Source organism: Mustelus asterias, chromosome 1 (genome assembly GCF_964213995.1).
Source record: "Mustelus asterias chromosome 1, sMusAst1.hap1.1, whole genome shotgun sequence".
Lineage (NCBI taxonomy): Eukaryota > Metazoa > Chordata > Chondrichthyes > Carcharhiniformes > Triakidae > Mustelus > Mustelus asterias.
This window is the reverse complement of record NC_135801.1, coordinates 157,739,590-157,754,986: the sequence shown is the minus strand read 5'-3', so window position 1 is coordinate 157,754,986 and position 15,397 is coordinate 157,739,590. Positions and strand designations below refer to the sequence as shown.

At 41.6% G+C, this 15,397-nt stretch overlaps 1 protein-coding gene across 2 annotated transcripts in view; it reads right to left on the bottom strand.

Moving 5' to 3' along the window:
* Positions 1-15,397, bottom strand: part of LOC144499539 (Golgi phosphoprotein 3) — a 77,225-nt gene that overhangs the window by 11,692 nt on the left and 50,136 nt on the right. For both annotated transcript variants that reach the window (XM_078221639.1, XM_078221631.1), the window contains exon 3: positions 10,562-10,676. In XM_078221639.1, the coding sequence (XP_078077765.1) occupies positions 10,562-10,676 (115 nt within the window). The remainder of the gene's footprint in view (positions 1-10,561; positions 10,677-15,397) is intronic.

The following is a 15,397-nucleotide window of genomic DNA, read 5'->3' as shown; positions in this document are numbered from 1 at the left end:
GTTTTATGAAGTCTGCCTGGATCATAAGTTTTGCAATTTGAATTTGGCGAGGGTAAACATGAAATGTTTCACTTCAGGTTTGGTTCAAATGACCCACTAGCGAGCTTTTATCAAACAAAGTTTAGTTAAGAATACAGTTAACATATAGCAATAACTTTTACCATTGCAAACAAGAAAAAAAACCCCATGATATTGTATAAACCATAACAACTCTATGAAATGTTCCAAACAAACAAACTTCCTGGTAAACATATACCTGCCACAGGTTTAACACAGAAAATAAGGATGCTCACGTGATGCTGGAACTTAATCCTTTGGTTGGAGAATTGAAACTCTGACTTCCCAGCTTTGTAACTTCCAGCAGCCCTCTTCATACAGACACAGGCAAGCTTGAAGTCAGAACTTAGTGCTTCCCAAAACACCAGGGAGTGAGAGAGACTCTGGTTACTAGCTAGCAAACCACCAACAGCAGAATTCTCCAGGAAGGCAAGAAGATCAGCTTCCAGCTAGTCAGCAGAACTTACAATACCAGGGAGAGAGAGAGAGAGAGAAACACTGCTTTTCAGTCTGATGTCCAAACACCTTCAAAACTAAAACAGCAGCCCAAAACTGAAAATTAAAGAACTCCTGTCACCTGGCCTGTCAATCATTCTTCCCCCGAACAATTCAGGGTCATAAAAAAAATCCCAGAAAATACCTGAGGCCCAGAGTAAAAATAAACAAAATCCCATTCAAACCATTGAAGCAGCAATAAAAGGACTTCTAAGCAGACAGCTTGGCAACAATGAAAAAAACTTTTTACAAACTGGAGAAAACATGATTTTAAAAAATACCTTTCTTAAAGGTACACTATGGTCACAAAATTGAAATTATAATGCATCTCAGACCTTCTAATTAACAAATAAGATTACAAGTAAGAAGACCAAGGGCCTATTGGTAGATCCCAAATCACTAGTTTTAGTGTGACAATCATTTTGTAGGTTGAAGTAATATATTCTTAAGCATTTTCTGCTAAAATTGATGGAAGACATTTCAATAACAACTAAACAGTATTATTGGAAACCAGACAGATTAGCCAAGTAGACAGCCTTAACTGTGAGACAATTAAAGAATAAGCAATTCATGAAGATATGTCAGAAAGCCCAGAAGTGTAATTTGGAACTCAAGTATTCATAATTTTTATAATTATAAACATTATTAACACTTGATTATTAATACAGACTCTTAAAGTGCTGTGGGAATAAGATTATTGTGTATTTCTCAGGTCACAGAATAAAGAGATAACACAAATGTTAACCGTGACTAGGAGGAATGAATAGCCCCTTGTCTAAGGGACCTGAACTCTAAATGACAAACAGCAATATTGACCAAATATTGGTCAAGACCCAGTCTACCTCAAGGTAAAAGATACAGTTTAAGAAGAAACATTGCCCCTAGCCAAGCTGTTCCAGTACAGTTACAAAACTGGCATCTACCCAGCAACGTAGAAAATTGCCCAGGTATGTCCTGTACACAAGAAACAGGATAAATCCAACCTGGGCAATTGCTGCCCCATCAGGCTACTCTCAATCATCAGCAAAGTGATGGAAAAGGTCATCAACAGTGCTCTCAAGTGGCACTTACTCATGAATAACCTGCTCAAAGATGCTCAGTTTGGGTTCCACCAGAGTCACTCAGCTTCTGACCTCATTACAGCCTTGGTTCAAACTTGGTTCAAACCATTATCAAAAGGTGAAGTGAGTGTCACTGCCTTTGATATCAAGGTAGCATTTGACCAAGCATGGCATCAAGGAGCTCTAGCAAAACTGGAGCCAATGGGAATCATGGGAAAATGTTTTGCTTGCTGGAGTCATACCAGGCACAAATGAAGATGGTTGTGGTGGTTGGAGGTCAATCATCTCAGTTCCATGACATCATTGCAGCAGTTCCTCAGGGTAGTGTTCTATGCCCAAACATCATCAGCTGCTTCAGCAATGACCTCCCTTCCACCATAGGTCAGAAGTGGGGATGTTCGCAGATGACTGCACAATGTTCAGAACCATTCGCGACTCCTCAGACACTGAAGCAGTTCATGTTCTAATGCAACAAGATCTGGACAATATCTAGGCTTAGGCTGACAAGTGACAACTAACATTCGTGCCACAAACGTGCCAGGCAATGACCATCTCCAACAAGAGAGGATCTAACCATCCCTTGACATTTAATGGTATTACCATAGCTAAATCTCCCACCATCAACATTCTGGGGGTTACCACTGACCAGAAACTGAAATGGACTAGCCATATAAATACAGTGGCTACAAGAACAGATTAAAGGCTAGGAATCCTGCAGTGTGTAACTCACCTCCTGTCACCCCAAAGTCTGTCCACCATCGACAAGGCACAAGTCAGGAGTGTAATGGAATACTCTCCAGCTGGCTGTATGAGTGCAACTCCAACAACACTCAAGAAGCTCCATACCGTCCAGGATAAACAACTTACATGTTTGCAACCCCTTTCAAAAATACTCAATCCCCCCACCACTGATCAACAGTGACAGTTGTGCGTACCATTAACAAGATGCACTGCGGGAACTCACAAGGTTGCTTAGGCAGCACCTTCCAGACCCATGAACGCTACCATCCAGAAGGGCAAGGGCAGCAGATGCCTGGGAACACCACCACTTAGAAGTTCCCCTCCATGTCACTCATCACCCTGACTTGGAAATATATTGCCGTTTCTTCACTGTCGCTGAGTCAAAATACTGGAATTCTTTCCCTATTGGTACTATGGATGTACCTACACCTCAGGGACTGATTATCACGTGCCAAAAGCTGACAGTGCCTGCAGGAATCACTCCAACTTTCCTGCTAGCAGAGCACTTCGTTTTTTTTAAACGGAGAATCACAGCCATTGTTAGGTTAAGTGAGCGGGCAAAAAGTCTGACAAATGGAGTATAATGTCAGAAAATGTGAAATTGTCCATTTTGGCAGGAGATTAAAGAAGAAGCTTATTATCTAAATGGTGGGAAATTGAAGAGCTCTGAGGTGCAAAGGGAATTGGGTGTCCTATCACCAAAAGCTAGTACATAGATACAGCAAGCAATTAGAAAAGCTAATACAATGTTATTCACTGAGGGGAATCGAATACAAAAGTTGAGAGGCGATATTTCAGTTGTACGGTGCCCTTGTGAGTCCACATCTGGAGTACTGTGAACAGTACTGGTCTTCTTACTTAAGGAAAGACGTAAATGCGTTGGAAGCAATTCAGAGAAGGTTTACCAGACTAATACCTGAAATGATGGGTTGTCTAATGAGGAAAGACAAAGAAAAAGTTAGACAAACTAGGCTTATATCTTTTTTTATTCATTCGTGAGACATGGGTGTCGCTAACTGTCCAGCATTTATTGTCCATCCCTAGTTGCCATTGGAGGGCAGTTGAGAGACAACCACTTTGCTGTGGCTCTAGAGTCACATGTAGGCCAGACCAGGGAAGGACGGTAGATTTTCTTCCCTCAAAGGACATTAGTGAACCAAATGGATTTTCCGACAATCGACAATAGTTTTATGATCATCAGTTATTTCCTAATTCCAGATTTATAAAAATTCAAATTCCGCCACCTGCCATGGAGGGATTAGAACCCGGGTTCCCAGAACATTAACTGAGTTTTCTGGATAGCAATAATACCACGAGGCCATTGCTTCCCCATTTGTTGGCATTTGGAAGATTAAAAGGCATCATGATTGAAGTTTTTGACAAGGTCTCACATAACAGATTACTATGTAAAGTTAAAGCACATGGGATTGCAGGTAATGTCTTGAGATGGACAGTAAACTGGTTAGCAGATAGGAAACAAAGAGTTGGCATAAAGGGTCTTTTTCTGATTGGCAGTCAGTGACTAGTGGTGTTCTGCAGGGATCCTTGCTCGGACCCCAACTGTTCACATTATATATTGTTGATTTGGAAGAGGGAACTGAACATATTATCTCCATATTTGAAGATGATACAAAGTTGGGTGGGAGGGTGAGCTATGAGGAGGATGCAGAAATGTTTCAGTGTGACTTGGACAGGCTGAGTGTGTGGGCATCTGCATGGCAGATACATTATAATGTGGATAAATGTGAGGTTATCCACTTTGGTAGCAATAATAGGAAGACAGATTATTACTTGAATGGGTGTAAATTGAGAGAGGTAGATACTCAATGAGATCTTGGAGTCCTCATGCATCAGTCGCTGAATGTAAGCGCACCGGTACAGCAGGCAGTAACGAAGGCAAATGGTATGTTGGCCTTCATAGCAAGAGGATTTGAGTACAGGGATGTTTTGCTGCAATTGTATAGGGCGATGGTGAGGCCACACATGGAGTAGTGTGTCCTTATCTGAGGAAGGATGTCCTTGCTATAGAGGGAGTACAGCAAAGATTTACCAGGCTGATTCCTGGGATGGCAGGTCTGGCATATGAGGAGAGATTAAATCAGTTAGGATTATATTCACTGGAGTTTAGAAGGGTAAGAAGGGATCTCATAGAAACTTATAAAATTCTAACAGGCTTAGACAGGGTAGATTCAGAAGAATGGTGGGGGAGTCCAGAACTAGGAGTCATAGTTTGAGGATAAGGGATAAATCTTTTAGAAACTGAGGCGAGGAGAAATTTCTTCACCCAGAGGGTGGTTAATGTGTGGAATTCACTATCACAGAATGTAGTTGCGGCCAAAACATTGTCTGATTTCAAGAAGAAATTAGACATAGCTCTTGGGGCTAAAGGGATCAAGGGATATAGGAGGAAGCGGGGGAATCAGGATATTGAATTCGATGATCAGCCATGATCAAAACGAATAGCGGAGCAGGATCGAAGGGAAGAATGGCCTACTCCTGCTCTAGTTTCAAAAAATCAGAGACATACAAGAACTTGAGCGGTCTTGGCAGGGTGGATGTGGAGAGGTTGCTTCTTCATGGACAAATCTAGAACTAGAGGTTATTATTTAAAAATAAGGGATTGCCAATTTAGAATGGAGATGAGGCAAGATTTTTCATTCAAAGAGTTGAGAGTCTTTGGAACACTCTTCCTGAAAAGGCTGTGGAAGTGGAGACTTTGATTATTAAGACGGAGGTAGATAAGATACTTGGTAAGCAAGGGAGTGATAGGTTATCAGGAGTTGGCAGGATGCAGATTTAAAATCAGCCATGGTCTTATTAAATGGTGGAGCGGGCTCTAAGGGCTGAATGACCTACTCCTGCTCCTTGTTCATATGTTCGTATGATCTGATCATCTTCTGACAGTTAATAAATTGCCTTATGGTGACACCATGTGGACACAACTGCTAAGTGCAGAATACACTGCAAAACAGTCGTCACTTTAATAAAGTAAGAATGAGAAAGAACAGCCAGAAGATAAATTCATTTGCAGAAGGATAATTATGTAAAAGTTAGAATGTGCATTGACTCCTGTCTAAACAGGTAAGATATTCAGGCAAAATTAGGTTGAAACTAGCTCTGACAGCTTTTCCAAACAGAAAATGCTGGCAATACTCAGCAGGTCTGCACTATGGGCCATCAGCCACAATCTGTAACCTCTTGGCTCAGCGCATCTCCAATTGTACCATTACCATCAAGCCACAGGAGCAATCCTGGTTCAATGAGGACTGTAGGAGAACTTGTCAGGAGCAGCAGCACACACACCTAAAAATGACATGCCAACATTATGGTGAAGCTACAACACAGGTCTACGTGCATTTTAAAAAGCGGAAGCAGCATGTTGCAGACAACACCAAGCAATCCCATAACCAACAGGTCAGATCTAAGCTCTGCAATCCTGCCAAGTGCAATGAAAGGTGCTGGAAAGAAGGAGAAGGTATTCCCATTGACCAGAAATTTAACTGGATCAGCCATATAAATACTGTGGCTGCAACAGCAGGTCAGAGGTTGGAAATTCCTCCTGACACTCCAAAGCCTGTCCACCAGCTACAAGACACAAGGGAGTCTGAAACCTGCACAAGAAAACAAACACTGCCATCACAGAAAAAGGATCAATTTGAACAATGGTCGGGTAATAAGCTAGCTGTTTGGTGTGTATCTGGTGAGCATCTAAATTAGGTCCTTCAGGTTTATTCCATTCCTAAAGTTTAAAATAGTATAGGAACTGTATTTTTCAAGTTGAAAATATGTAAAAAGCACCAAAATATAAATTGAGTAACTAATTAAAACACATTAAAAATGGCAGGACGTGTCATTTTTTGCAGCATGTGAGAGCTCCTACATAACAGGGAATAGTAAGAAGTCTCACAACACCAGGTTAAAGTCCAACAGGCTTATTTGGTATCACGAGCTTTCTGTGCACTGCTCCTTCATCAGGTGAGTGGTGATGAAGGAGCAGCTGATGAAGGAACAGCTCTCCAAAAGCTCTTGATACCAAATAAACCTGTTGGACTTTAACCTGGTATTGCGAGACTTCTTACTGTGCCCACCCCAATCCAAAGCCGGCATCTCCACATCATAACAGGAAATGGTAGAGGAGTTAGATAAATAGTATCAGTCTTCACTGTATAAGACATTTAAACAGTACAAGATACTAAATATTCAAGGGGCAAAAGGGGGAGAGGAAATAAATACAATAACTATCACCAGAGAAAAACTAATAGGAAAGCCAGTGGCCTAAAGACCAATGGTCCTTGGGCCTGATGGGTTGCAACCTAGGATACTAAATGAAATAGCTACAGCGATAGTGGGTGCACTGGCAGTAATCTTTTAAGAATCCTTAAATTCTAGAAAAGTCTCAGAGATTTGAAAAACTGCCAATGTAACACCTTTATTTCAAAAGGGAGGGAGACAAAAACAGGTAACTATAGGCAGTTAGCTTACATCTCTCATTGGGAAAACGGAGCCCATTAAAGGAGGTAATGGCAGGGCATTTCAAAATACATAATATAATCAAATAGAGTCAGCATGGCTTCACGGAGGGGAAATTATGCGTGACAAATATATTCCAATTCTTTGAGGTGGTAACGGGCTGGATAGATGAAGATGTAAATGGATGTAATATTCATGGATTTGTGTTTGATAAGTTACTGCACAAAAGGCTATTTTAAAAGCCCGTGGTGATGGGGTTAGTATATTGGCATGGATAGAGGATTGGTTAACTGATAGAAGACAGAGAGTTGGGATGAGAGGCATTTTCACAATGGCAACCTGTAACTAGTGAAGTGCCACAAGGATCAGTGCTGGGCCACAATTATTTATAATACAAATTAATGATTTAGATGAGAAAAGTGAATGTACTTTTGCTAAGTTTGTGGATGACGCAAAAATAGGTGGGAAGGCAGTATGGTGGCACAGTGGTTAGCACTGCTGCCTCAAAGCACCAGGGACCCGGCTTCGATTTCCGGTTTGGATCACTGTCTGTGAGGAGTTTGCACATTCTCCCCATGTCTGCGTGGGTTTCCTCTGGTGCTCCGATTTCCTCCCACAGTCCAAAGATGTGCGGGTTAGGTGGATTGGCCATCTTAAATTGTCCCTTAGTGTCAGGGGGCTAGCTAGGGTAAGTGCATGGGGTTATGGGTGGGATTGTGGTCGGTCCAGACCCGATGGGCCAAATGGCCTCCTTCTGCACTGTAGGATTCTGTGATCTATGATTCTGTGGTGAGGATGACACAAACAGCCTACTGATGGATATAGGAAGGTTAAGTGAGTGGGCAAAAACTTGGCAGGTAGAATATAATGTAGGAAAATGTGAAGTTAGGCACTTTGGTCCTTATCTGCTTCAAGGAGATGACCATCATCCTGGTACCAAAGAAAAGCCAGGCAGTGTGCCTTGATGAAGTCTGGTGGCTCTGACATCCATCCTTATAAAGTGCTTTGAAAGATTGGTCATGGCACAAATCAATTCCCATCTCCCAGATTGCCTGGATCCACTACAGTTCACCTACCACTGCAACTGGTCCACAGCAGACACCATCTCCCTGGCCCTACACTCAACCCTGGAACATCTAGATAACAAAGACACCTATGTCAGACTCCTACTTATCGACTACAGCTCAACACCATTATTCATATGAAACTTATCTCCAAACTCCATGGCCTGGGGCTCGGCTCCTCCCTCTATGACTGGATCCTGTATTTCCATAACCCACAGACCACAGTCAGTAAGGGTAGGCAACAACACCTCCTCCACGATCATCTTCAACACTGGTGCCCAACAAGGCTGTGTCCTCAGCCCATTATTATACTCCGTATACACCTATGACTGTGTGGCCAAATTCCCCTCCAACTCAATTTTCAAGTTTGCTGATTACACCACGGTAGTGGTCGGATCTCAAACAATGACAAGACGGAGTACAGGAATGAGATAGAGAATCTGATGAACTGGTGCAACGGCAATAATCTCTCCCTCAACAAAATGAAGGAGATTGTCATCGACTTCAGGAAGCGTAAAGGAGAACATGCCCTTGTCTACATCAATGGGGATGAAGTAGAAATGGTCGAGAGCTTCATGTTTTTAGATGTCCAGACCACCAACAATCTGTCCTGGTCCCTCCATGCCGATGCTATGGTTAAGAAAGCCAAGCAATGCCTCTACTTTCTCAGAAGATTAAGGAAATTTGGCATGTCCACAACGACTCTCACCAACTTTTACAGTTGCACCATAGAAAGCATTCTTTCTGGTTGTATCACAGTTTGGTATGGCTGCTGCTCGATCCAAGACCGCAAGAAACCACAAAGGGTTATGAACGAAGCCCAGTCCATCACTTAATCCAACCTACCACCCATTAACACTATCTATACTTCCCACTGCCTTGGAAAAGCAGCCAGCATAATCAAGGACCCCATGCACCCCGGACATACTCTTCCACCTACAAACGTCTGAGAACAGGTACCAACATGTACCAACCGGGGCGGCACGGTAGCACAATGGTTAGCACTGCTGCTTCACAGCTCCAGGGACCTGGGTTCGATTCCCGGCTTGGGTCACTGTCTGTGTGGAGTTTGCACATTCTCCTCGTGTCTGCGTGGGTTTCCTCCGGGTGCTCCGGTTTCCTCCCACAGTCCAAAGATGTGTGGGTTAGGTTGATTGGCCGTGCTAAAATTGCCCCTTATTGTCTTGAGATGGGTAGGTTAGAGGGATTAGCGGGTAAATATGTAGGGATATGGGAGTAGGACCTGGGTGGGATTGTGGTCGGTGTAGACTCGATGGGCCGAATGGCCTCTTTCTACACTGTAGGGTTTCTATGATTTCTATGACTCAAGATCAGCTTCTTCCCTGCTGCCATCAGACTTTTGAATGGACCTACCTCACATTAAGTTGATCTTTCTCTACACCCTAGCTATAACTGTAACACTACATTCTGCACTCTCTCGTTTTCTTCTGTCTGAACGGTATTCTTCGTCTGTATAGCGTGCAAAAAGCAATACTTTTCACTGTATGCTAATACATGTGACAATAATAAATCAAATCAAAATTATTAACTGGTAACTTATATAGACCAACAGATTTTAAGAAAGTAGATGGGAGAAAAAAGGTCTTTCTCTACACCCGAGCCATGGCTGTAACACTACATTCTGCACTCTCTCCTTTCCTTTCCTTTGTATCAGACTTGATGGCTCCTAGGTCTTATGGTCTTAATCAGGAGTGTAGTTGCCTGGATGAGTGCAGCACCAAAACCACTCAAGAAATTTGACATCATCCAAGACAAAATGTCCCACTTGATCAGTGCCCCATCCACCAATTTAAACATTCACTCCCTCCACCACAGGTGCACAGTGGCAGCATTATGTGTACCAGTTACAAGATGCATTGCAGCAACTCACCAAGATTCTAACAGCAGCTTCCAAAACAGCGACCCTTATCACCCAGATGTTGAGAGTACCATCATCAGCAAGTTCCCCTCACCATTCCTTCACTGCCACTGTCAACATTCTGGAACTCACTTCCTAACAGCACTGTTGGTGTACCAACACCCACATGGACTGCAGTGGAACAAGAAGGTGATTCACCCACCACCTTATCAAGGGCAATTAGAGATATGCAATAAATACTAGCCTTGCCAATGATGCTAATATACCAAAAATGAATGAAAAGACCTTCAACACAGTAAAAGTCCTATGAAACAAGACCTTAATGGGACTTAAACCTACAGACAAAAACCAGCCTACCACATTTTTAACATTCAATTTGTAAGTTATAGGTAAGTTATATTATTTTCCAAATATCTCATTGAAAACTTATTCACAACAATTACAAAATAGTGAAGTACTTCCTCACATTTCTAATAAAATCAACACAAACAATGATGAGCATTCTCTCATTTCCTGCTGTAAAGTTAGTGGAGACTCCACCGAGACAGTGCAAACATCCTTGTTTCTCCAGTGTCTCCGGCAATCTTCTGAAGCAAATAATCAAGAAAACCATTCTGGAAATACATAGATTTTTTTCAAGTATACAGCTGCATTAATTAAAACATACGAAGACAACTAAACTTGAATTGTTTTTAATATTTGTGAAATATTTGAAATTATTGTTTTGCATTTCTATCAATTTTGTTTTAGATCGCTGGTCATTTCTACCCTTCTGGGTTCTTTTGCTCACTTACCACTGAGAAGTTCAATCCAGCTTTGCACTGCTTCTGGAGGCTGTGTTTCCTTAATATGTTTCAAGGCTTCATCAAGTAAAACATCCCCAGTAGGAGTATCTGACTTACAGATGACCTAGGAGGAACAAGGGTTAAAAAACCAAATTTTGAATATTAATTTCCAAGCTTGTTAATAATCTGCTGCGTCAAATGACAGTTATGCTTTTGTAATTTGACAAATCACACGTTCATAATGTATGAGTGGGTGTAAGGAGAAATTGGATTGCATGTAGGCCTAGATGTGTTGCGGGAATGTGCCCTTATCAGTGAATAAAGTGAATATTATACACTTAGAAACATAGAAACATAGAAAACTACAGCACAAAACAGGCCCTTCGGCCCCACAAGTTGTGCCGAACATATCCCTACCTTTTAGGCCTACCTATAACCCTCCATCCTATTAAGTCCCATGTACTCATCCAGGAGTCTCTTAAAAGACCCTATTGAGTTTGCCTCCACCACCACTGACGGGGGCTGCCGATTCCACTCGCCCACCACCCTCTGTGTGAAAAACTTCCCCCTAACATTTCCCCTGTACCTACCCCCCAGCACCTTAAACCTGTGTCCTCACGTAGCAGACATTTCCACCCTGGGAAAAAGCCTCTGAGAGTCCACCCGATCTATGCCTCTCAACATCTTATATACCTCTATTAGATCTCCTCTCATCCTACGTCTCTCCAAGGAAAAAAGACCGAGCTCCCTCAGCCTATCCTCATAAGGCATGCCACTCAATCCAGGCAACATCCTTATAAATCGCCTCTGCACCCTTTCAATCCTTTTCACATCCTGTAATGAGGCGACCAGAACTGAGCACAGTACTCCAAATGGGGTCTGACGAGGGTCTTATATAGCTGCATCATTATCCCTGGACTCCTAAACTCAATCCCTCGATTGATAAAGGCCAGCACACCATACGCCTTCTTAACCACCTCCTCCACCTGCGGGGTCAATTTTAGAGTCCTATGGACCCGGACCCCAAGGTCCTTGCCAGGGACATGTTCACACTGTGCAGATTGCATGCTCAAGGTGGCTGAACAAGAGAAGGGCTTGCTGTTAGGGTGTATGAATCATTGAAAACCCATGACCTAAGGTTATTTCTAACACGAGTCAAATGTTGGATGTATTGGCAGAATACTTAAAACAAAAGAAAAAAAATCCTATTCTGTCACTGTCATGCCTGATCTCGATTACAGTGTCCTAATCTTGTTCACTCATGGTGGGTGCAATAGAGGGGTGCATTAGAACATAGAAATAGGATAAGGCCAGGGAAAGACTTCCCCTACAGAAGTGTTGCATGTTTCTCACCAGTTCTCCAACTGGTGGATGGGACCCATATTAGGAACATTAAATTCTGCCCCTTGAACCCTGCATTAAATTTTACTGTTTTAATATAGGATGAAAAATTGCAACTAAAATGTAGGCACATAGCCATCCAAAGAAGAATTACTACTGAAAATAGGAAAAGGATTATGTGCAATTAAATTTGAAAAAGGAATAAAACACATTATATACACCTTACAGCACACTAAAATGCTCATTTTTAAGGAAAATTCCAAATCAAATCTCACAAATTCCTGTGTCTACGAAGATGGTTGTCTCCTTCTTCCTTTAGCAATCTACACGTTTGCCCAACCAAACTCCCTTGTTGCCTTTGGGTAACTCACCAACTCTTCTTTGAAATAATGTCATAGGAACCTTTACATCCAAATTGCGGTTTGACATCTCATCTTCCTTAGGTTGAGGCACTGGAGCCTCAACCTAGATTATTATGCTCAAGTCATGGAGTGGGACTCAAAATCACAACCTCTGACAGAGTCGAGAATATTACCTATGGACCCACAGCTGACATATAAGAATTAATGCATGCAGCACCTTCTCTTTCCAAAGGAAGCTGGAACACCGAGTTGAAACAGCAAATCAATACTCATGCCTTCAATTGTCCTGCATGAAAGAAGCCATGCCAAGGTAATTAACAGCTAGTGTCACCTGGCTGGCCATATTTGCCAATAAACTAGTATGTAAAGATGCAAGCACAACCAGGAACAACCACATATCCAACCATCTCGTGCTAAATCACCTCCATTTCAGCAGCTGGAATGCTGAATGTTCTGTCATTTGCATGCAGACTCGTGCCTAAAAATTGAATTCCTTTTCTTTTTTCCCACTATGTCCTAATCCATTGATAGTATTTGCCATGGTTGAAAGGGGAAACGGTTGAGTTACCTTCTGAGCCTTTTCAAACATAATAGTTTTGTCCCATTACTCTATATTTCACCTATATGCAATTTTCCACTCCTGTTTGTTTGCTCCCTTCATCCATAGCTATCATAAATTACTCACAATTGATTGCTATTGACAGAAGAATATTCTGATAGGATTTGCATCCATCCTTATTTAGAATTTGCATTCCAGTAGATAAAAATAAGCACCAGTATCTCTGAGGCAATGTCATCTCCAAATAACTTAGGAAATCTTGAATTTTGAGACAACATTAAAGGAGTGGAGAATGTCCTACTGGTTTTTCTAACTATCCAAGGCACATTTGATTAGAAAATTATCAGATTCAACAGGCTTTAATTCCTCCTATCATTAATGTGGTATCCAAAACGTTTGTTTTTGTAAGCTTCATGTCAGTTTTTCTCCATATATATCTTTAATTCATGCTCAGATACAACATTATCTTGAGAGAAACATCATTTTTATTTTGAATAATTACTCTGCTTCCGAGGCCTAAATTTGCACCAATCCCACTATGTTCGCTGACTTACATTTACTCCTGGTCAGTCAACATCATGATTTTTAAATTTTCAAATCCCTCCATGGCCTTGCCCTTCCCCATCTCTATACTCTCCTTCAGCTCTGGAAACTTTCGAGATATCTGCACTCCTCTAATTCTGGACTCGAGCATCCCCGATTTTAATCACTCCACCACTGCTGGCCATGCATTCAACTGCCCCACTCCCTACAACTCTACCTTTCTCCCTCACTTTTCTCCTTCAAGACATATCTTAAATAATGCCTCTTTGACCGGTATCTTCTCATGTGCTGTATTTTGTTTTATAATGCTCCTTTGAAGCACCTTGAGAAGTGTTGAATAACAGGAAGAAAGTCCTCCCCAATTTAGAAACTAGATACTCTTCTTCCATTTTAATAGTTTAACACACTTAACCCACCAGATGTCTGATAAACAATTTCATTTGTGAAAAGGAGAACTACTAGAAGCTAATCTGTACTCAGCTTCATACGGCACAGAAAATAGGGATATTATGAAATCATACACCAACATTGATTAAAGGGACAACGAAAACAACAATCCGAAACAAAGAAATATATTCAAGTGTGTCTTACAATATTGCAAAAACATTTCAAGGTGTATCAGCAATAAAAAAGAAATAAACTAGTATATTATCAAGGCAAACTGAGCAGTCATTCCATTGTGCCTTTTTTTGGTGTTCTGATAGAGCAAAAATGTTGGCTGGCACAGAGAGAACTCCCTATTTTTCTTTGTATAATAGTATCTAGGCCCCCAAGCAAACAGAGAACCTCAGTTTTAGACTAAGACTTCACCTGAAGGACAGGCCGATAGGCTGGCAGGCATTATACTCTGGTATGCCATAAAGGTACTTTGTCATGTACTAGATGTAGAAATACAGCAATGTGCCCATTATAAATATATGACACGTCTTTTCACCGAGAGGCACACAAGATGGCTAGATTTTTGCAAGTACTATTTATCTTTACAAAAAAAATACAGAACTAGCTTCAGAAAGATTGTAGGTACTTAATGGAAATAGAACCAGAAGAAGGTTATCTCGGATTGCAACGGGATCTTGATCAATTGGGCCAGTGGGCTGACGAATGGCGGATGGAGTTTTATTTAGATAAATGCGAGCTGATGCATTTTGGTAGATTGAACCAGAGCAGGACTTACTCAATTAATGACAAGGTGTTGGGGAAAGTTAGAGAACAAAGAGATCTAGGGGTACAAGTTCATAGCTCCTTGAAAGTGGAGTCACAGGTGGACAGAGTGGTGAAGAAGGCATTCAGCATGCTTGGCTTCATTGGTCAGAACACTGAATACAGGAATTGGGGCGTCTTGTTGAAGCTGTATAAGACATTGGTAAGGCTACACTTGGAATACTGTGTACAGTTCTGGTCACCCTATTATAGAAAAGATATTGTTAAACTAGAAAGAGTGCAGAAGAGATTTACTAGGATGCTACCGGGACTTGATGGTTTGAGTTATAAGGAGAGGCTGGATAGACTGGGACTTTTTTCTCTGGAGCATAGAAGGCTGAGGAGTGATCTTATAGAGGTCTATAAAATAATGAGGGGCATAGATCAGCTAGATAGTCAATATATTTTCCCAAAGGTAGGGGAATCTAAAACTATAGGGCATAGGTTAAAGGTGAGAGGGGAGAAATACAAAAGGGTCCAGAGGGGCAATTGTTTCACACAGAGGGTGGTGAGTGTCTGGAACAAGCTGCCAGAGGTAGAAGTAGAGGCGGGTACAATTTTGTCTTTTAAAAAGCATTTAGACAGTTACATAGGTAAGATGGGTATAGAGGGATATGGGCCAAATGTGGACAATTGGGACCACCTTAGGGGTTTAAAAAAAAGGGCGGCATGGACAAGGTGGGCCAAAGGGTCTGTTTCCATGCTTTAAATGTCTGTGACTCTATGATTCTATAACCAACGCCTCTACATGCAATGCAGCTCAAATAGAAATAAGACATTCAGCACAAGATTTTGCTGTCAAATATACTGTAAATGTGTAAATGACCCATTATTATTCCT